The 23,769-nt window shown below is 38.8% G+C and overlaps 1 protein-coding gene across 1 annotated transcript in view; it reads left to right on the top strand.

The window, feature by feature from the left end:
* The first annotated feature begins 2,441 nt into the window (after positions 1–2,441).
* The window catches only part of cacna2d1a (calcium channel, voltage-dependent, alpha 2/delta subunit 1a), a 52,514-nt gene continuing 31,186 nt past the window's right edge, over positions 2,442–23,769 (top strand). The window contains exons 1-6 of the mRNA XM_079454090.1: positions 2,442–2,792; positions 10,761–10,842; positions 11,966–12,082; positions 19,809–19,868; positions 22,042–22,077; positions 22,275–22,374. Coding sequence (XP_079310216.1) covers positions 2,689–2,792; positions 10,761–10,842; positions 11,966–12,082; positions 19,809–19,868; positions 22,042–22,077; positions 22,275–22,374 — 499 coding nt within the window. The 5' untranslated portion in view covers positions 2,442–2,688. The remainder of the gene's footprint in view (positions 2,793–10,760; positions 10,843–11,965; positions 12,083–19,808; positions 19,869–22,041; positions 22,078–22,274; positions 22,375–23,769) is intronic.

Below are 23,769 nucleotides of genomic sequence, written 5' to 3'. Positions count from 1 at the left end.
ATATTTTTTGCATCATTCTTTTATCTTGACAACGTTTCTTTTCCAGCACGCTGTTCTGTTCATCCTTTTCATGTATGCATTCATAATTTATGACTTTCATAATATTTCAACAATCACCCGAACAATGAACCAAAATGTACTGCAGAGAATCCCCCGAGGTGATGTCTGTAATACACAGCTTGGCATCAGAATAATCATTATGTATCAGGACAGATTGTAGATGTGGGCTGCATAGAGTATACTGTACAGTAAAAGTACAGTATGAATTACCAACACGCCAACATGGTTCGTCTAATAAACATCCCACATGAAGAGGACGAAGCATTATAGCTTACCATAGGGAAAACACAAAAATATGGCCCATATTTTGCCCCACTATGATCTCTGCCTCCACTGCAATTGTGCCATTCCCAAGTGGCAATAAAACCCACCTGCATCACTCAGTGTAATCCCAGCAGAGGGATCCATAACAGTACTGTGTTCAGTAAATGCACAATTTTCTCTCTGGCATATCCTGCCAGGTTTCATGATGTCATTGAGTGGAAGTTGAGTACTTTGCTAAGAGGGTATGTTGGCTTTTCTTCCCCTTTTCTCTCTCTCTCTTTCTCTCTCTCTCTCTCTCTCTCTCTCTCTTTCTCTCTTTCTCTCTGGCTTTTCTCATTTTTGCGTATTTCCTTCATTCAACTCATGTTTTTGTAAGATTGTGTCCTCTTCAGCTGCTGTGGCAGTAAATAGATAGTGTAGGGTTGCTAAGCGACGGTGTGTTAATCTGTGCATAGTGTGTACAGTGTTTGTCCAACCTGTCTTGTAACTCATGTCCTGGGGCAAACTACAAACTCCTCATGACCCCATGCATGCGTATCCAAACGAAAAGCATCTCACCCAAGAGATAAAGCACCAAGATGTCTTTTAAGCGTTGTTACTGTTTATTGTGATATAAAAATAAGTTTATTAGGAAATCATCACTCACAATCTTACAAAGCAACAGTCATTGTTTTGTCAAAATAAAAAAAACTAAATCTGGTCAAAAGACAAATTATAATTTTTTTATGGTTTAACAAAATAATGGCGTATTTGCACAACCTCATTTGTATGTTTTGTGTGTATTCATTTGTTTACACCTGACTGTTAGGGATGGAGCATTAGTGTAACATATTGTGTATAAATCGTATTTTTATATGAATTAGGGGTATCACAATATACCGGTAAAGAAAGTAATGTTAATTCTACGTAATATATGCTGAATTATATTAAGTAAAAAATTTAAAGTTTTGGCTTTGCTACTAACTCTCTCTCTCTCTTATCTCTATCAACTAAACTTTTAAGTGTGATTTGTTATCCAAAAAAACCCCACAAAATTTAAAGTAAATTTGACTCATCATTTTTTCAATAAAAAACTTAAATAGATATTGTCACCGTGAATTGTTTTGCCCACGATAACCATGAAGTCTTCATTCTCAATGTCACATTGACCGACACTGCTCTTTTGGTTGTGCTTGTGTTGTACGTTGCTTCTTGCTAATACCACCTAATATAACTAAAGCCCTGTAATCCACTTAAAATGAGGTTATTAGGGTGCCGCTGGATCCGTAGAAAGCTTTTATGAGAATGAGTTTCCGTCTTCATGTAGCTGAGTGTCTCACTAGGAAACAAAAACACTTGATAAAAGGAATAATCTCATGGGAATGAAAACATTGACAGTGAGTGTCTTGTCTATCATTAAATCTCAAGTTTCTTGTATCATTTTTTATATTTTTAGATGTTGTCCTCTTCTTTTGGTTTCTCACATAGTCAATTTGCTAACGCACATAATTCCTGAAATATGCCCCAGTGTAAATCCTCATATTTGCTTAGACCAGACTTCACTGCTTATTTGATCTGTAAATGCTTGAGCTCACCCTCCGCTCGGCTGTATTCTTACAAACAGCAAACACTGCATATCTTTTCATAACACATAAATCATACCCGTAGAGAGCAATCTAACCTGTAAAAAGTGATTAAAATCTATTTATATTGAGATGAAATATTTTCATCACAAGGTTGTGATATTTCTAAGATTTGTATGGGATACTGTGCAGTTTTTGTGGTACTGCACACAATTCTGTGATTTTATTTATTTATTTTAACTAATCTGATTTGTAACTTACAAAAGGTTGTTAAAAGGCTGTATATGTTGACATCAAATCAGGTGATTTTTTTAAAGCAGGCCTAGGAGCATTCTGTCCATTTCTTTCTGGTCAATAATGCACTCCTTGCAATTTCCCACATGCAATTGACCAATTTTCTTTAAATCGAATAATAACCCTCACATTGTATTATTTTTACTTTTAAATAATGGCTCATTCATGTCGTCTATAAGGCGGGCGGTCCGAGCTCCTTGTATGGAGCTGAACGCGCGATGATGATCGCTCGCAGATGGGGTGGGGAAGCGTGAGGAAACTGATCTGCGCACAGTCTAAAACAGATTCCATAACGTGCACACATACGGAAACACCCCACTCAGGATTCCCCACTTATTCCCCACAGCTCTGGAGATAACGTTTGAACAAACTTAGCCAAGAAACCCTCCAGAAGAGTCTCAGGGACCATAAGCATCTGTGATTTGTTTGTGGAAGTATTTCTGATGGCGGCTGCTTGACTTCAGAAGGTTATTAGTGGATTTTAGGGGGAGAAACGCGCGTGTTGGATATGTCACTCAGAATAATGGACACGCTGAGATTCTCCGCGGCTCTTCTTCTCTTTGTGTCTTTATTCAGCCATGGAAACACAACACAGTTTCCAGATTCTGTACTGTAAGTAGGAAGCGTAAAACGTTTGCTGACATTGTTGTTTATTCTTCTGTAGTTGTAGACTGTGAAATCTTTCCGTGTGAAAGGCGATGTTCTCCACAAGTTGCGTTTGAGAGCGAACTTGTTGGAGTTCATAAGGGACACATTGGTGTGTTCCTTTTTATAAGTATGCACACATGCGTCCAATATTGGATACACTTTCAACGCGCCTCGAGTCCCGTTCCGTTTAAATATGTCTTGCGCGTCGCGTTTCTCGCTGCGCAAGCTATAAAACAGCAGGCTACATTTGTAACACGTACGTGAAGTATAATACTTGAACTATTTAGCCGTGGATGAACTTGACCTTCTCACAGTCTCTGATGGTGAACGCGTGTCAGTCATTTAGCGAATTCATTCAATCAGTGTCAATGCGCGTCGCGCCTTTGCGCAGAACTACGCGCGACCCGTGAAAACTTTTCCAAATCTAAGCAAATATAATTCTTTGAGCTTATTGCACGTCCTCGGTTTTTTAAATACCCCCTTTAGAAGCAGACAAATGTCACTGGAGTGGACGCAAGCCCTGTGAGTTATTTTTAGTTGAACGGAGCGTGTCACCTGTCTGTATTATTTCAAACTCTACATGTTACACACATCAAAGCGTCTTTTTATTACTTGCCGTTTGTAAAATAACATTGGCTTTGTTTGCCTTGTTTATTTAGGCTGTTTATTTTAAACAAATTCCCCGAATGATCCTTTTGCAGTATTAACTATGGTTTTATTAGCTACAAAGTGACTATAAAAAAAGTTCTGTCACAAACACTACACTTGTTTTACTACAAATAACCAGTCCGATGACCAAAGCCATGGTTATTTTCCTTTTGTTTTCTGGGTGCACTATACTGTATGTATCTAGGGGATGTCGGTTCTTCATGTTTTAACATCTGCGCATCTGCCCACTAAGAGATGTTTGCAATCTTATAAATACTCTATTTTGTAGCCTCATTTTCTGGCCCTAAAAAGTTGACAAAGTTGAGTCTTTTGTTCGGTGTGCTTCACCACATCGTGACGTAAGACCTCCCTTTGACAGAATCAACACGAGGACAGCTCAAGGCATAGAAACAATCAACTGTCAAAAGCAACCAACCGGATTCATGGACAAGAGAAATATATAAATGACAGTTTCATTCAACCGGCCTGTGTTTTATCTGGCATTGCTGCGTTCAGGAATGCTTTACCTGAAGTTAAAGTCAACGTGAAATCAAAACGGTCTGTATTCGTCTTTAAACAGCCTTCTATTTTGACGGACATTAGAAATGTTACTTACTCACATTTCGGATCCCTTCACAATTTACTTTTAACAGTCAGTTCTTGCAGAAATAAACGTAAATATGTTTTTGTAGTCGAAAATTTTATTTATTCAATACATTAAAAGAAAATGTAAGGCTGGTGCTTTATATTGACTTTAAAAGAAGCATCTATTAAGTGTTTCTATTTAATTTGAGCATTTACAAATTCCCTTCCATTTAATTCCTCATACATTCGTCTTCATTGCTGTCCTGTGTTCTTCTTGTCCCCCCTCTGCCTCACTTCATGCTTCTCTGAGCCCTTCTCCTTCCCTGGCACTGATCTGTGTGACTGCGTCTTCGTGCCCGGACCCTAATGCCAGAGCCTGTCTGCTTCAGATGTTCCATGTCCTCTTTCTCTCTCCAATCGCCCCCACCTCTTCCTACTGTCTTCTGGCTCTTGCTGTTCTGTGAGGCAAATAATTAATGTCCTCAGATCAGAGTCTGACGTCATCCCTTCTGTCTTCGAAAGCTTCTCAGTGCAGGTAGCGCATCTGTGCTTATTTGCTGTTATCCGTTAGCTTCGGTTTGGTACCGGTCTTTCTCTTCATCTCTTGTTATCCTGCGTTTCATCTTCAAACATGGAATTGTTTTGCATAAAATTGTACTTCGTTAAAAACGTTGGTCCCGTCCCAAATGAGGTACATGGTGTGGTCTTGCAGTTCTGTGGCCTTGGCTTGCCAGCCCGAGTCTGTGCCGTCCACCAGACCATAGGGTGGCACAACGTGACGTGCGGCAAAGTGTGATTGTGATTCAGTGGCGGACCGCATGGGCTGATGTTGCCATTTAAGACCGAGCAATGTGATTTACAGTGTGAATTCTGTATCATTCCAGCCTTTGATGTTTTTGGCCTGTCTAATGTTTCTGGGCCTCAGCATTGATTCAAATGCTGTAAATGTGAGATTCTCTGCCGTCTGTGTTCCACTTAGACTGCAAACATAATCAAATTGAACGCTAAGTAGTTCAGAACAGGCCTTTCCCGCTACTAGGCTTATTCTTCCCATCACCAAAGGGACACCCTCTGGACATCTGTCAGCTTTGGGACTAAAACCTTGGAGTTGTGGATCTTCTTGGTTCTGTATAAAAGACGATCCTTAGGTAGCTCTTGTTGTGTACGGGGTAGTTCAAAGCAGGGAGCCGCTTTTGTAGGTTTATTTTCTGAACCCTTTGAAAACAGCTGAGAGTTATTTCTGTCACTCAAATACAAAGGCATACTTTAAACGCAGTCATATTCAGGGCGAACAGCAATGGTCCAGAATGTCTCTGTCTTTCCAATGAATATTCTTGTGTAGGTGGCTGGACGAAGTTAATAATATTTCTATCTATATTAAGATTGGGTCACAGTGGGGAGTTTACTTATTTTTATGTTGATGTAATGATATTGTTTTGTAAATTTGTTCTTTGGAGACAAAACCACAGACCTTTACCGAATGTATCTAATTGTAGGTTTTTATATTATTTTTCCATAATTTTATGTAGGAATCCTTCCATTGGAGGTTTTTCCAACGTCAGGGATTTTTTACACCCAACCAAGTGTTATTCTTTCCCTGTTCCAATTCCCACACATCTAAAGATATTGTTAAAAGTAAATTTTCTTGACATTACATTCATAACATTATTCACAGTTATTGTTTACTGTTGTTGCATATGTCAGTATTTACTTCTATTTTGAACTGCGTTGTTGAGGTTTCTCAGTAGCATTTTTCTCAAGAGAACTCCTTTTTGTTTCATTTAAGCATTTATTTTACGGGAGAAACGTATAGACTTTAGCTGCATGTTGTGTCGAGGTTACAAAAGAATAATACTATAATAATAATAATAAATATGTTTACGCTGTAGATCATTTTTTGTGTCATGACAAAGTATGCATGATGTATTGCATACATTTATTTATCCGCACAAGCCCCCAACTAATGGAATCTCATGGATTCAAGCAATTGGTTTCATCCTGTCATATTATTCTACACCATATGGAGGAGCTTTCTAGAATCGTTACATTCTTCTAATGTCTCCTCAACACGCTAACTGGAATCTAAATTGCTTGCATCTGCTTGGCTGTGTAAATGCCCGTGCCCTTTCTATACAGGAAGCACATCTGCTTTCCAGCGCTAACACTATGTACAGTGCAGAACTTCACAGGTGGCGAAAGCCAAACAGTTAATATTGTTTGCATTTACAGTCAGTGTGCTGTTTCCACAAGTGCTAATGGAAACGTGGGCCCATATCCCAGAATCCTTGCACATGTGTGCTAAGGAGTGAATCCATTATACTCAAAATAACAGATCAATGCTCTTTTTGTGAGAGCTTGTGGGTTTAGAAAGGAGACAGAGAGACAAATATTGACGTCCTGCGGCTCATTAGTATTGCATCAGAGATCTTACACATGAGTTTCATACTGTGTGATTCAAGTGGAGTTTGGCCATTCCCCGGTGTCCTCTGTAATCATGCCATTTGCCTAGAGAACTCCTGCTCAGGGGATGTTTTATGTGGTATTTTGACCATCTTCTACAGATTTTTGTGTTTTGTGAAAATAATGCAGTTTATCAACTTTCTTAGCTGATATGGCCTATTGGCTGATTTGATGTGTCTTTGTGTTGTGCCATAGCTACTTTTTAAGGCTTAGGTCTGAATTAGAGTACGATATGTTTATGTTTTCACCGTTTTGAACTTGGTTCATTGGACTAAACGTACACGTGCAGCTTGGACGTCTTTTGGCGCGACAATTGCTGGGGAGATAGACAGATGTTCTAACCATCAGTGAAGGAAGGACAAAAAGAGATGGAAAGAACCAGAGAGATATTTGTGGAGACAGGCAAGAATGCCAGAGGAGAATACTAATGTGTAAAGAAATCCTACACTTTCCTTGATGGATACACACACACGTTTTGGTGCTATTGTGGGATGCACAAAGAGCACGTTTGGATTTCTGGCTCAGATATAGCAAATCATTCTGACACAAATCAGTTTTAGTAAGGAATTTCAATATGAGCACCTCAGTTAAACTCAGACAGGAAGAGAACGAAATAGAGGTTTAGGTTTTATAAGACAGGCTCAGACAGACCATCCCATCTTACAAAATGTTTCTTTATTCCTTCATTTATTTTTCATAGTATTTCCGTGAAATTCTATTTTCAGAAATATTTTGCTGGCATTATCAACCTGAATTGCTGAATTGCTGTGTTAACTCACTTAGACACACTGGCGTACATACTGTATATGTCTGAGGGTCTGAAAGCCCATTCAAGCAAACCATCTCAGTTTTAACGACGTCTAATAATACAGCAGACTGTATTAGAAGAACATTCCTGGGCGTTCACAATGTCACCGTGACTTTGTCTGGTTCCCAGCCCCTCCCACTTGAGCGCAGCAGCATCGAGAGGTGTTTTGAATGGCTGTAATGGTACTGTGCTGAATATAGCAGGCCTGCACAGTTTGGGTTTCAGGTGGGTCAACCACCTCCACACTTCCCAGTGTTCTTAATTTTGGGCGTTTGGGTGCATTTTTGAAGATCTCGGTTTTGTTTCATTTAAGCATTTCATTTATTGGGGCAATATGGAGATTTTAGCGGCATCTAGCCAAACACAAACCAGAATTTAACTATTTCGTGACAAATTAATAATAAGTCTGGCATGAGTGTAGAACATTATGTAACAAACGAGTGAAAAAAATAAGATTTTAGACTTTCACAAATAGATAAGCTTCATGTTGTGACCAACAGACACCCATTAGAAACAAGCTATTCATTGTCTTGACATGTTCTTCTCTTAGACAAAATTTGTATAGTTTGTTGCTGTAATGTGTAAACAACATTATCGAGACCTTCCAGCAGATTCCCATTTAAGAATATCGACAGCTGTTTAAATTATATATGGAAAATCTGAGCTGAAGCATCTCTGCGGCTGCACACTATGTTTACTGTACAGTCATTCTGCCCACTGTGGTTGGTCTGCTGCCTGTAATAAGGAAACTGAACTCACTGAACTGAATTAAGATAAAGGAGGCGAAGTGGAGAAAACAGAACAGTGATGACCACTATGATTTGTGTTTATCCGTGTGTGTTTTTATAGAGTTAATGTGAACCGAAGCCAGAGGTCGAGATGCGGGGCTCTAAATCTGACTCATGGAGTCTATTTAAAGGCTGCTCGATGTATCACTCACTCTGATTGGCTGGATACATTGTGCGCTGCATCTAATAATTGGTTGTCCAGGCGTCATGACTTATCTGACAGGATGTGTTGACACTGTGGTGTGTTCATACCCAATATCTGTTACCCTCTGATTGCCTTTTTGTTTTCTTCTACAGCAAATGTGTTTTTGTCTTACCACTTGATGCTTGTGGTTTTCTGTAAACAAGCAGCACCTGTTGCTTCGACCTCTGACCTGTAACCTATTGTTGTGGAGACCTTTGATGCTCTAAATGTCCATTGCATTTTAACAAGCCAATGTCACTCCACAGGCTCCAACAGTAAGCGACAATATATGGCTGACATTTCTTTTATCAACAAACTGTTTTTACACCGTAAGAAGTTCAACTTTAAAATATTAGTCAACTCAAGACATTCAATAAGTTAACTAATACTTTTAAGTTGAATTAACTTGGCATTTTAAGGCAACCATTTTTAGGCTGAAACAACAAAAAACAACAAATAATTTTTACAGACTTTTTTATCCATCCACACGGAAAGTGAAGTAAAGCACAAAGCTGCACATTAAAAGCCAATCAGAGAATGCTTATCTCAGAGGGCAAAATGCAGTCAACAACATTTTATCACCCACTAATCTAAGTAGTTTCCCTCTAAGCAAACTTCACGGAAATGAATTGTTTCAACCCATTCCTAATGCAGTTTTCAAACGTATCCTGCACTTCTGACAAGTACACAAAGAAAAAGAAGATTGGAGTCTGGAATGAGCCAGCCCATGTGTATTTATATAATGTTTTACAGGCCGCTGGATTGCCCCGGCTTCCCTTTTCTCCAGAGGATTTGTTTAGGGGAGGGATCAAAGGGTCTCTTATCTCAATTTTCCATTTACTGCTCCAAGTTTCCGTCATCGTATCCATTTTCCCCAAGCTTGCGCTGGACATTTGTGTGCTCTGTGTTTCACTTTCTGTGATGGTTATGATCACATCATGTTGACTGTATGCGATTTCTTGTATGATGTACTGCTATTGTAATTGTAAAAATCACATTTCTCTCAATTCAAAAAGGGCTGGCCCACATTTCATGTCTTGGTTGGATTTTGAAGGAACAACCACTTATTAGCCATAAATGATTTGATGATAAATCTCAATAGGTCTCAAGAGTGTCGGAGAAAAGCTTCACATAAGCCACAAAAGAAAATCACAAATGAGATCTCATCAATATATTTGTCTAAATCTTCTGCCTCTCAATAAGAATGTGATATACTGTAGATCCTGGCATTATTATTCTTTGATATTTCAGAAATGCTGTATGTCTGTACCAGTTGGTGCTGGATAAATATACTGCCACTCAACACATGTCTTGTCTCCTCAAATTACACTTTTATTTTAGGAGAAATCATTTCCGTTACAGGCTCTCCCCAGACTCATTGACCTCCGAAAAGAGGGATATTTTCTGGTTTTGAGTCAGATTCATGATGGTGATGATCAGATACAGATTCACTTACGTGACACCCGTAGCCCACCCTTAAAACCCCTCTTTCTCCCTTTGCACCTCCTGTTTTGCTGTAGAGCCCTTAGATGGAGTTGTCGGCATGTTGTCTGCTCATCAGTTTTAGAGCGATGTTGTTTATTTTAAACAGCAGGTGGTTGGTCAGCAGTGGGCTAATCTGAGACTCTGGGCGGGGTTGAAGAATGAGTAAACGCTGATGTACAGTAAGAGATATTGAACTGCGCTATATGACTGTGAGGCAAGATAATATCTGAAAGAAACCCTAAAGTTGAAATGTAGAGCTAAGGCTTGCAATACTGACTCTAAGGTGAGCATGAAGCACAATAGATCTATTTGAATGGGACAGTTCACACAAAAATGACAATTCTGTAATTGTTTAGTCACACTCATGTCATTTCAAACATGTTTATGACTCTTCCTTCTGTGGAACACGAGACAATATTTGGAGAAATGTCTCAGTGGTTTTGTATCCATGCAACGGTAGACAATGGGGGCTTATGTTGTTGGGTTACCAACTTTCTTTAAAACATCTTCTTTTGCATTTGGCAGAAGAAAGAAAATAATACAGGTTTGAAATGCCATGATGGTAACAAAACAAGAGAATTAGCATTTTTGGGTGAGCTGTATCTTTAAGATGGGTCATTTCCCATTAACGACCCTATAAAGAAGAATAAAAGGCATCTGTGTCAAGTTTGTCTATGGTTCTGTTTAAAATCGCTGAACGTGCATGGAGAACAGCTGTTCTCCATTTCCGACCACAGAGCATGTGTAAAATCTTTCAGGAACCTCAGTACTTTGTTTATACCCCCTAAAATGCATGCAAGTTGTGAAGTCTCACCCATTATGTTTTAGTGTGCATGTCATGGCAATCTCAAAACCATAGATTACATAAATTAGGCCTAAAAGGAGTAGATTTACAGAACTGGTGGTGTTTGTTTGGATATTATTCATCCAGTGCATGATAAAAATGTGATCTGATTGGTCCCTTGTGTTCACAGGACCAAGAAATGGGCGGAGCAAATGCAGGAGGAGCTGATACAGTTGATCGATGCTGAGAGTGGCATACATACTCTTAAAGAGGTAAGATCACATGCCTCTGCCTTTAAGCACGTGTTATACACGTATTTTATATGCTGCCCACACAAGTGAGGTGAGTCACAGTAGATGGGCATTGGCAGTATTTGGCAGCAACACAAGATGTTTGGCACCACAGATACTGTAAATTTTCAACAACAGTATAAGGTCAACAGGGATACCCGTTTACTACATGGTGTGTCTGTGACCCACTTTCAACCAAACACTGCTTATTACGAGCTTCACAAAATTGAAAATTGGAAATGACAACAGGATTGCCATTCTGAAAGAACGAGTCTCCAACTGGAGACAGCAAAAAACTTGCATAAAAGTGATAGTTTACCCCAAAATCATTATTTTATCATTATTTGCTCACCCTCTTGTAATTTCAAAACTGTTTGACTTTCTTTCTTCCGCAGAACACCCAAATATTATATTTTGAAGAAGGTTAACTGGCCTCCATTCACTTGCATTGGTTTTGTGTCCATACAATAGAAGTGAATAAGGGCCAGTGCTGTTCAGTGACCAACTTTAAAAAAAAAATTATGTTATTTTGTGTTCTGCGGAAGAAAGAAAGTCATAAAGGTTTGAAATGACAAGAGGGTGAGTAAATGATGACAGAATTAAACATTTTGGGTAAATTAAATCACTTTAATCCTCAATGCTTTCTGTCTGCTGTTTAACGTGGTGTGGGTCTATAATGGTACAGGTGGTCATCTTATTAGGGTCATAAGATCCTCTTATATCAAAAGTTGTTATGGAATGTGATGGAGTTGCTTGCTCTTGAAATACATTTCATAATCAAATACTGTACTCTTGTACTGTATTAATAACTCTTCGTTAATTTGATTCAATCATGTCTTATGTTAATCGGCTAGTTTTTCATATTGGCTTGACTAAAAGGATTTGTAATCAATACATTTTTTTAAGCACCGCATAGCTTTCAGGATTACATTTTTATGTGACTTTTAAAATAAATGCTACCTGTCAGGGCTATGACAGTTTAACAGTTATCTTTCCTGTCTTTTAACTGTTAACTGGCATTTGAGACGCATTCAAACAAGCGGGAAAAACCAATAGAAAGTGACAGAGTTTGTTAAATCTTTCTCTCTCTTTCTGTCTGTCTAAGGTTTTTTTGAAACTTCGAAGTTACTACACTGTAAAAAACAACAACGCTTCAAACCTGGTGGCAAATGCTGCACTTGAAATTGAGACACTTCTCGACAAACGCTCCAAAGCTCTAAAAGTAAGTACTATTTATGTGGCAATACCCATACATTTTGAGTATACATTTGATTTCTTTTAAAAGAAACATTCGCATATTACATATCTTAGCCAAAGACCCTTTTGTTACCCTTTGTTATGTGTTGCAACATCAAGCCGCATCTGGATAGGACGAAGTATAACACATACAAGTCTTTAAAGACAATTGACTTGGTACGATGTTCTAGTTATATACTGCTCAGTATTAGAAACTAATATACCATTCCAAAAACAGTGCTTGAGATGTACTTGCAACAGAGATGTAAGGGATTCCTTGGGAACATGCTGATATAGCTTTAATGCACTGTAAGTCACTTTGGATAAAAGCGTCTGCCAGATGCATAAATGTAAACATTGCCTCCGAAGTGCAGGTGATGTATAATGCAGTCTCTGTGGAGATACTTTTATCGATGGTCATAAAACACATCGCTGACAGACAACGCTAAATAAATGTATTGACCTTTAACTCGCTCTCCATTTTCCTTCTTTCCTCTGCCGGTTCTTCTTAACATGTGTAATTGGCCTGAATTAAGTGTTCTTATTTTAATGGATATGGAAGCATGGTCAAACACACCTCATATGATGTAAATAACGGCTATTAGGTCATTGGATCTCTAATGGTGGGACGGCTCTTTGCTTCTGTGTCCATTTGTGTGTGTGTATTTTTGGCTAACTGTCTCTACTTTCACTCATAGTGCCCATCCTGGTCACTGTCCTCTTCTAAGAATGTATGAACCAAAATGGTTATATCCCAATAAAAAGCATAACAGCATGTGAATCTGTTACTGGAAATCTTTGTGCTTATTGGCAAGAGGTAGACCAGACGTTATGGCAGTTATCACATTGCTGTCGTTCTTGCACAGAATGACCACACATCATGTCTTATTCTAATCCATATCTATGCAGACCTGTTTGAATTTAGCCTGGGTCATCTTGAGGCAAAACGTTAATGTGGTATGCTGTGATTGGATTGGACAGGTTGATTGATTGGCAGCTTGCTTAAATTGATCAGTGGGTGTCTTTAATTTGGATCTGTCCATCAGCAGCTGTCTACAGTGTCCGTATGAGTTAACAGACGTCGCTTGATGTGGGATCAGGATGTTATGCCATGTACCAGGAAATTGAAGGTGCAGGCTGCTGACAGAGGAAGTGTTTAAATCATGTTAATGCCTAAAACTTCAATTGCTTGCATCACTCTTCAGCACTCTATTGTAACTTTATTTAACTCTCCAGCTGTTTTCTGTAAACATAGCAGTACTTAATATGTGTATTACACAAATGTAATCAGTTAAATAGTCATTTAATGAAATTTGACTACATTTTGGTTTATAATTTTTGGACATACAGTACTGTTGTTTTCCAATGACCTTGTTCCGTTAAATTCTGGATTTGCATTCTCAGAGGGATGAAGTGCCTTAATTTTTAAAGTATATACTTTTGGCCAACTTCTTGTCACAGAACCCCACAGACGAGAGCAGACAAAGATCCAACTAAGATTCGTCAGTATTAAATAAAATAACAGGGTAGACCAACAGCGTATATTGACAGGAATAATCTAGAAGCTAACACAACAGAGAACGAACTATGAGTGCATGTGAAAGAAGCTTGCAGATGTGGTGATTACAAACAAGGGACTGGTGAGGGAACGTGGAGGATCATGGGAAATGGAGTCCTTGTGGGAAACAGGCATGGAAACAGAATGGGACTGTGACCGTAATCAATGGGACTGTGACAGTAAACCTGTCCTTGCGCCTTGAAGAAACAACAAGGGAGGGGGTGTCCTGTACACTAGTGCAGGGAAAAGACAGGATGAGACAGGAAGCATCCAGGATGGTGTTCCCAGCCTGGGGAAGGCAGGGAGACCACAGGGGATCTGATGGTTCAGGGGGCCGAGCGCGTTCTGGGACAACCCTGTGGGAATGGGGAACTCAGGGGTGTTGGAGCTGGGGGAGTCCAGGATGGCAGCCACTGGGGTTAGGACTGATGGTAGTGGTGCTGGCAGCCATGGTAGTGGACATGGAGGCTGAGGTGGTTGTCCTGGCCGCTGGAAACAGCCAGGACATTCGCTATGAGTAAGTGCCCTGTGACTGTTAGGGTTCTTGTGCAGCTAGGGTACAGGAGCCCCCCACCCAACATTTCCTTGGGGAAATTCTGGGGTGCCCACATGGCCATGGCGCATGCCAGCACCCACGCCACGGTGGCTATCGGGGAAGGCTCTGAGGGTACGTGGAGCTCTGACAGCTTGGGAGACTCGGAAGGCTCGGAACTCTTGGAATGCTCTGAACTCTTGGAAGGCTCGGAACCCTTGGAAGGCTTGGAACTCCTGGAAGGCTCTGGAGACAACTCGGAAAACTCGAGAGGCTTGGAAAATCTTGGAAGACTCAGAACTCTTGGAAGGCTCTGAACTCTTGGAAGGCTCTGAAGACATCTTGGAAAACTCGGAAGACTTGGAAGGTTCAAAGTCGGGTCCCCTTTAACTAATAGCAATTTCGAACTCCCGCAACAACTGTTCCAGGTCTAGGGGAAACTTCGATGAGATCGGGTGAGTGTCAATGCACAGGCTCGGGTGAGGCTTGGTTGATTAAAAAATATAACATGGTAGTCCATAAGCGTATAAACACAGAAATAAACAAAAGCTAACACAACAGCAAACTGACAATGAGTGCATTGTCCAGAAGACTGGGTATACTAAAAGTCCGGGTAATGATGGACTAGCTGGCAGGTGCGGAGATTACAAACAAGGGACTGGTGATGGAACGTGAAGGAGCATGGAAACTGGAGTTCTTGGGGGAAACACAGGTGACACAGGCATGGTAACAGAACGGGACAGTGACACTTCTGTGCTGCCTTCCTTAGGGAACAGCCTTTGTTATGGGAGCATGCCTGTATGTTAAGCAAGTTCTGTTAAGCTTTAAAACAAAGCTTGTGTGTGTATGTATTATACGGTAATTCCATTAAATACATTGCATTATGCACACCAGACCAGTAGTTGTGTAAAATATACAGTATTTTGCATGACTTCGGTTTCACATAGTTTTTGTAGTTTACACAAAGAGATAATGATATCATTTAAAATACTTGCACTTCGAAATCCCCCAAAATGCTGCTGCAGTGTAAATTGCAAGGAAATTCGCATTCGTTTTGATTGTATTTTCACATGCCTAGTAACACCTTAGCAACCATATAGTAACATGCAAAAATAGAATTTAAAGTACCCTAGTGACCACATAGCAATGCTCTGGCAACAACCATGTGAAAACCTGTAAGTTACCTTTGCTAAAAGTGTTAAACCTGTTAACTTTAAGTGTTAAAGTCACAACACAGCAATGTCATTTTTAAAGTACCTAGACTATACATACACCATAAGATACATCACCTTTGAAATTCTACATGTTATAGTTTCATTCACATTCTTATCATGTTTAGCTTTCTTCTCTTTTTAATTCACCTGCTCCGTGATGCACAAAATTATGATATCATTTTCCTGGTAGAGCCCAAAATAGCATGATATATTTAAAAATTATGAAGATATTCCACCAACTCCGACACAAGTTTTAGTTAGTCGTACTCAATTTCAGTAGAAGTCTAGACTGACTGATTAGACTGTAGGAAGGTGAGGTGCACCTTGGGAATGTCCTGAATTAGTTGCTCATTGTAATAAGGAAGACTGAGGGATTCAAAGACAGAGGAAGGGTATGATGTCAGATATACAATACCCATAAGCACTTTGATCTGATGTCGCCAGTACTGAATATTAAAAACTAATCTCATTGTAATTGACATAAAACTTAGAAAATAAAGAGTGACCTTTAACTGCAAATTGTAGATTTAGTTGCAGTTGTGCTACCAGATGCATCAGTGGCGGATGGTTGCCATGATGCTTGGTTGCTAATGTACCGCTGCTACATACAAAGATACTGCAACTGAGATGCTATCTTCTTTTCAAACAACAAACGGTGTAAGAAATAAATGATAGAAGGATCCTGCAAAACTTTCCAACCTGACATCACACATAATGAACAGTTAGTGTGGGAGCTGGCAGTAGTTAATGTGAACCAATGACGAGCTGAATAATTGCAGTGCTGTCCACCCACTTTGGGACTTTATCAGGAATATGTTCACTTCACGTTAAACACCCTGCACAGGGAACTTTAAAAGAACGTTAGGAACCATCAATGCAATCTTACTTCTTTTATATCATTTATCTTTGTAATTATTTAGACAAAGATAGAATCAAGAGGCTGCTATAGGAATATATGCATGGCTGTATGAATTTGTACCAGTTGTTCTTTTTTATCTCTGGAGACAAAGTGGAGATCTCATTAATGTTTTATTCAATTATCAACGGTCTCATATTTGTCCTTAGGTACTGTGGGAGATCTTTAGATCTCTAAAATGAATGTGCATAACGCATAGTTTTAAAAAATAAAAAAAACATAGTTTGAGAGATCTTTTCTAAATAGAGAGCGTTTTCTCCAATTCTACAATCATCTTAAAAATCGTTTTTGATTTTGTTTAGTCTGTAAAAGGCTAAATTCACCCAAAAATAAAAATTCACCCAAAAAGACACGTGTCCCTCATGTCTGTAAAAGACTTTCTTCTATTTTGAGAAATGTCCCACTATTTAAACATGACCTGACTCAAACACACACTTGAACCATCTTCTTTTAAGCATGTAGTGGTGGTATGTGATCACTTGTCTACGTGCTGTCCTCCTGTACGCTGTATCAGCTTTATCCAGTTACTGTACACTGGGTTTGCACATAGCGTCATGGCCGACGGAGGGCAGGAAGTGATTTTCGCCATTGGAATTCACCATGCCTATGTTTTGTGTCGTTTTTGACTATCCAAATCGATCAAACCATTAAAGGTGTTCTTATACGCTTTACTACATTTTTTCTCTTTTTCCATTTAATAAAAAGGATTCATAGGTACTTTGAGTTTGTGATAGTCAATTCCTATGGAGGAAAATTACTTGCTGCCCTCCAGCTGCGCTTTCTGCATCATAAAAACCACGCGAATGCAAACAAACTATAGTCAAAGACTTGCTTGAGCCAAAATGGCTCCTGTTGCATCTCACTTCTGTCTCTGCCAAGCCATTGCAGTTTCCTCTGTATCAAGGCAACATGGCTCCATTTCCCATCAGCCTTTGCCAGGATGAATAAGATTAATAGGAATCAGAGTCTCTTATTTATAAATTGTGTTCACAAAGACTGTGGCACTGTGCTAAAAGGTGTGAAAACTACTCAATTACCATTACTGTGTTTCCTCAAAATGTTTGTTTTTGAAACTTTGATTTAGCTTTTTGCAGCTTATGAGCTTTTTGTGCTGGTTGTTTCCCAGCTGCTGCTTCGCTTCTTTGTTCTGGTATAGAGAACATTACTATAAGATTCAAACACACATGTTGTAAATTTGATGTAAGATGTGTCGTTCATGCTTTGTTGAGTTTACAGTAATTACTACTCATATTCTAGCCAACAGCTGTTGAAACCAGAAAGTAATAAACAAAAATAAGACAACAAAGGCAGTTCAGATCCCACTAAAGGAACTTGGTTGAATGAAACATGTTTGCGCCAGCAGGGAGAGATGACAGATCCGCCCTACAACGTTTCACGCCACTTCCTCCATGTGGCAGGCTTCAAAGGCTAATTGGCTGATGTTCTAAAAATTGTCAATGCCCGACAAAATGTGCCAGTTTTAATGGGGAATACGAGAGCTGTTCTCCCTATCCTTTTCATGCAGAAACAGGCGAGCCTGGCAACTCTTTATTTTACACAGACGGTGAATGGGGTGGATGTTTTGAATGGAGTTTTACTTTTATCAAAGCAGTTCTGTGCGTTTATTATGGAATTATTTCTAGGATTATTCATTTAATTAGTCTAGCCGGAGGACACAGGTATTTCCCAGTTTCTACTTCTGTCTGAAGATTTTTTTGTGTACGTCTTGAAGTGTAGGTACTACATACACAACAGCAGCAGATGTTCACTGTGTTCAGTCTATTACAAGAGCAACAGATTAGTTCCAGAAATCATAATGGCAGTCTGTGTGTTGCGGCTAAGGGGTGTTAAATTATATATTTTTTATAATACAATTAATAAAAAAAAATGTATTTGCATAGTTGAGGCATTTGGATAGTTTTTCTAGTTAAATGTGAGAATATTCCAATCTTAGATGAATCGCGATGCATGTACGATTCCGATTAAATGAAGTCACATATATAAATGCTTCTTAGTTCTTAGTTCTTAGTTCTTAGGGTTATTATGGGATGTCTGAAGTGGGAGAGGGGATTCATAATCTAGCCAATCGTCACTATGTTTATTAACCCTGAAGGAGTGAGCGATTGGACAATATTTGGGGATACTTTCGTATCATAGTAACTATAAAAAACCAATCCATCTTGATTACTATGCAAACGACAATGTAAAAAGCCACCAAGAGACTCTCAGATTTATGCAATGAGTATGTATTTTGGCTTTAATTGGTTTTAATAGCAGAGAGATAGCATGCTGATGTTCATCTCGGTGGAATACTAAGAAGAGTTTTAATGTCTTTAAGTTATGGCAGAATGATGAGATCAGTCCATGTCAATATTATAACTATCACTCACACTGTATATACTTTGAACCATGACTATGTTGGGACATGCCAGTTTAAAAATAATAAAGTAAAAGTCAAGCTCACTACAAAATTCTCCTTATTTCGCTTACATAACTGCATTTCACAAAATGGCAGCGCACAAATCCTAGAATGCATAAGTACATCTAAGCACCATTCACATCTATTAGGAATCATTTTTTGTTAGGAAAAGCTTTCTTCCCCAATGTCTCTATTCCCCAAAACTTTTGAACACATCATATTGTCATTATGTATTAACTTCTCAGGAGGACTTTAAGGCAGCATAATATCCTCTCACAATATCTTTGAATAAGTGACAATAACAGGCAAAACCATTTCAGACTTCACTACGAACAGCACGAAATGACAAACTGAGCACGCTTTATGCTTTTTTCGAAGTCTCATCTCATAGAGTGTGAACTCTGTTACCGGGCATCAAATGAGTTTTTCTTAATTTGCTTTTGGTCCCCTGGTTATCAAAATTAATTTGACACCCCAAACCCTAATCTTCACATCTCATTTCAAGGGCAGGAAAAAAAGAATAAAGTTTCGGTACTAAGACGTTAAAGTTCCCACAGGAAATCAGGCGTTCAGTGAGTTTCCAGCGGAGTTCAGATTTAACGATAGTGCCATTTTGCTGTTATTAACCTAATCAGTTGTGGAGTCCCAGGTTATTCTGGCGTCTAAATCTAGTGTACTGTCAAGGAGGGTTTTTCTCCTGGGCAGAGAATATAGAGTATAGGTTGAATGAGGGTTATTCTGAGAAAATTGTGTCTATTTTTTATTTCCTTTCCTTTGATTTGATATAAAAAGCTAATCTTATTGAAACTCAGAATTGTAAGACTTTCATCTGTTTTGACTTTTGTATCGTGGTTGTGCTACGATATGAGTTTTAATTTGGTTGTAGAGTGTCTTAGTTTAGTTATCCAAAAGTGCAGAGGTTATGATCTGAAGTCTGGAGCAAGATGTTAGCGTGACTCACTTCCACAGAAATCATACACGCATCGTCTTGTTAATCTATATCTTATTCCGGTTTATGTGAAATATACTTTTGTGTGCATGTGTACCGTAACATTCTTTTTCCCTGTGTTTAGGAACTGGCCAATGCTGCTGAGGTCCTCGAAATGAATCACCAATGGAAGGATGATATTGACGTAATTCCTCACACATACATTTTTGTAAACGCACAAAAGCAGATGCTCATGCCAAAAGAAATTACACTTCTGAATCCTAATGGGGTCATATGACATGATTCAAACCTTGTCGTTCTGTGTTCTGATTGGCCAGTTGACCAATGCGTTGTGAAAGACTAAATATAAAAGCGTGTGGCGGGAATGTTACGGCCTCACCATAACCGCAAACCTCCAGGACGAGGCCGATTGTCAGTTCATCTCTCCTCTCACTCGTTTCGCATCATAACAGTTGCACAAACAGTACGCTAATAACAGCAGTGTCAGATTAAATAATGATAAACCCCGCATATGCAAGCACAGCAAAGGCCAGACAGTGTGTGAAAACCCAGAGCGCGCAGCACTTATGCTGGAACTATTGTCAGTTCGCATTGCCACCCACTCGGAGCTCGGAGTGGATTCGCGTCAGACCGGTTACAATAAATAGCATAAATACAAGTACAAAAGTGCACAAACAGCAAAACCAGCATCATTTTTGCCCTCAAACCTAGTTAGGGTGATGAAACCAACGGATCGACCAGAAGGTCGCTTTACAGTAGAATTGTTTTTATGTTGTCTTGTGCATTTCCGTTGTGACATGGCGGCTGCAGCCTTAGGCAAACATAACAACATATTGACGTGGAAATGGACCAGACTTCTCTTTTATTTAGAATAAATAATTTTGTGCAAAACTCAAAACACTTTTGAGGTCTTATACATGCACAAACTGTAGTATAACACACTAAATCAAAAGCAAAACATGAAATTCCGTCATATGACCCCTTTGAAAATGTTCTAACTTTTTACTAATGCATACTTTTTAATTGGTTATTCATTGACTATCAATATATGATAACAGACCAGACACACACACACACACACACACACACAATTGCAATGTCTGTTCGATTGTAGCTGCCAATCCTGATCTCTCAGACCATGCACCTGAACTTTCATTTCTTATGAACTGAAATATCAATTTGAATATGTGTGTGTCTTTTATGGATTTACCAGTCAAGTGTTGTCAGGATCAGACTGTGGGACGAATTCATCGTGTTGTTTTGCAGCTCAAACCCTGCATTTAATTCACTAAGATGCATTAAACTAAACTGCAGTCCAACATACACTGACACCAAATCTACTGAAATAGTGCCGTGCCAGATCTAATTTAATTGCAAGCGATAGAAGTCTAAGGAACATCCCCATTTTGAAAGCTAAGGAAACGTGGATCTGAAAAAGTAGACATTTAGTTTCAGGCACAACAAACAGAACAATAGCATTGCATCCATAAATGCAGGCATGACAGTTGTTTTATTTAGTTATTGATCGAATGCAGGCGACATATTATTTTCAACGCCCAATCTCGAGTTCACAGGCTTAATTCCATGTAGGGGTGACCTGTGAATCCGTGTCTCAGCGATTAGTGTACTACGGTCTAAAACCACTTGATTAGTAACTTAACAGGACAGGTGGAACCAGTCGGTGATGATCCACTCCTGTGTCTCCAAGGCTGCCGTAAGTCAGATAGAGAACTTGCATGTTCGCGCCCCACTATCGCTGGTCCTGACAGCACCCTCACACTGTGAGGGGAACAACCCCAGGAGACGTACACACACCCTAGAGTAATATTTTACATCAATGCTGAGTACAAAAATGAAACAATATCTCTTTGTCTCTGTTTTATCTCTTTCAAACCTCTGCTTGTATAACAATATACTCATTGATACTGTTCATTAAAGAACATTTGTATTAAACACAACACATTGTAGATATACTAAATACACTACATTTAGCTATTTATAATATGAACACATGCACAAACACAACCTACAAAATACATAAACACAATAATCTGATCTGACGTTTTGATGTCTTTACATATGGCTCACATGGAACAGTATATTTTAGGTCCATATTTGGTTGGCTGATTTTGATTGGCAATCTGTGGAATTTTACCCTTATTTAAATATTTTAACTGGGTACAGTATAAAAAAGCATAACATTATTTTGCTAATGATATGGGGAATGTACTGAACTTCAAGTTTTGCGGTTGCATATTCCATATGAGCCTGAGTTCACAATACACAAACATTGCAAATTGAAAAATACAACATAAAAAACAAGCTCACTGAGCTCTTTTCCAACTTTTTGTCAACAGGAGGATGAAGTATTTTATTATAATGCCAAAGACAAGGTAGGCCAATTTCATTGTTCATTACTAAAATGCATGTATTTACTTAATCACGCGTTCTCCGGATTTTCTTCGGCTGATAGGTAAAGTAGATACAGCCATCTGACCTAAATAGTGGCTGTTTTTCGCTGCGGTTTTTGGCGTGTGTATTTTCATATCCTCAGTTTGACATTAATGACCCAGAAACACACCTCTTCCAGAACCAGACCACACAACAATTCAAAGAAGATCCTGATTTCAAGCGGCGAGTTTCATACAACACGTCAGCAGTGCACATCCCCACTGACATCTACGAGGGTTGTGAGTATATAATGACAAACTACATACTACAACATACTAGTACTAAACAAACTACTAAAAATAAATAATCTGAAATCAAATAATGTTGAAGTACAGTTTGTACTACATTCATTGAATGTGATCTATCAGAACGAGCGTTCCCAAAGCTGTTTGGATCAAACTGCTTTATTATAATTTTGTTTTGTGTGATGATGTCTCTGTATGTACACAGTATCTATAGTCCCTTGTGTCCGTTTCTGGTTGAAAGAGTTGCACGAAACACGTGAAATACACGAAGGTGAACTCAGATGAGACGCCTGTAATCTTTTATGAATGTATTCCTCAAACAAAGCCTGCGGGTCTTTCAAAAGGACAGAATGGAGAGGCTCGATTCAGGAATAAGACGGATTTCAAAGAGATGAAGGACCATACGCTTGATATAAATGCGGGATGGTGAGGTGAGATGAGATGAGAAAAGAGGGAGAGTGTGTCAGGAGAGACATTGAGATGGCAGAAATGAAGTGAAAAGATGCGAGCCCAAACAAATGTAAGAGAGGGAGACGGAAGATGAGAGAGATGCTTTCACTGTGTGTGAAGAAGTTTCTTAAACTGCTGTGCTTCATACCTGTGCACTTACTGCGTAATATTTTGTTCTAGCATAATGCGCAAAATATATGTGAGAATGCATCACGTTGCGGTACAATCAAATCATTTTGCGTATTCGATTTTTATATAAAAGTAAAAGTTTGTTATTTTTGTGTTTTTAAAGTACCAGTGAAATAAAAAATGACAATTTTTTTAATGAAATTTTGCAGCATTTATTGGAAATAACTTATCAATGTGGGTCATTCTCTTTTTTAAATTCATGTGCCTTCATAATCTCCAGTTAAAATCTGAAAATGCACTTCCGTGTTGACTATCCATCTTAACTGATGTATGTTAGATGGCTTGGGCGGAGTATCTGTTAACTCCTCCCCTTTAACTGTCAGTCTGATGCCAGTTCCATTTAAAAACACGGAATACGGAAGTAAAAACGATTGCAACTTCCGGTTCACAGAGACTTTAAATTTTTCCAAATGAGGCATTCATCTTGACATTATTTGCCTACTGCAGAAATACTAGAAGTATTAGTTAAATTGTTTTATTTTTTAATATTATTTTCATTAACACTTACAAGGTAGCTTACAATGGTTATACAGCATTAATTTGTTGTTGTTCATATTATTTCAGCAACTACAAATACATTTATAGCAGGGAAAACCGAAACAGAATGGTTGTTTGGATGTTGAATGTTCTTTATGGGACCATTTTGACAAAAAAGGTTCTTCTTGGCATGGTGAAGCACCTTTATTTTTAAGAGTATATGACCTAGATATCCGGTTTGCTGATTCCAGTGCCTAGTTATATATATATATA

Source organism: Barbatula barbatula (genome assembly GCF_947034865.1).
Source record: "Barbatula barbatula genome assembly, chromosome: 4".
Taxonomy (NCBI): Eukaryota; Metazoa; Chordata; class Actinopteri; order Cypriniformes; family Nemacheilidae; genus Barbatula; species Barbatula barbatula.
The sequence above is the reverse complement of the archived record's forward strand: the minus strand, read 5'-3'. Positions and strand labels throughout refer to the sequence as shown.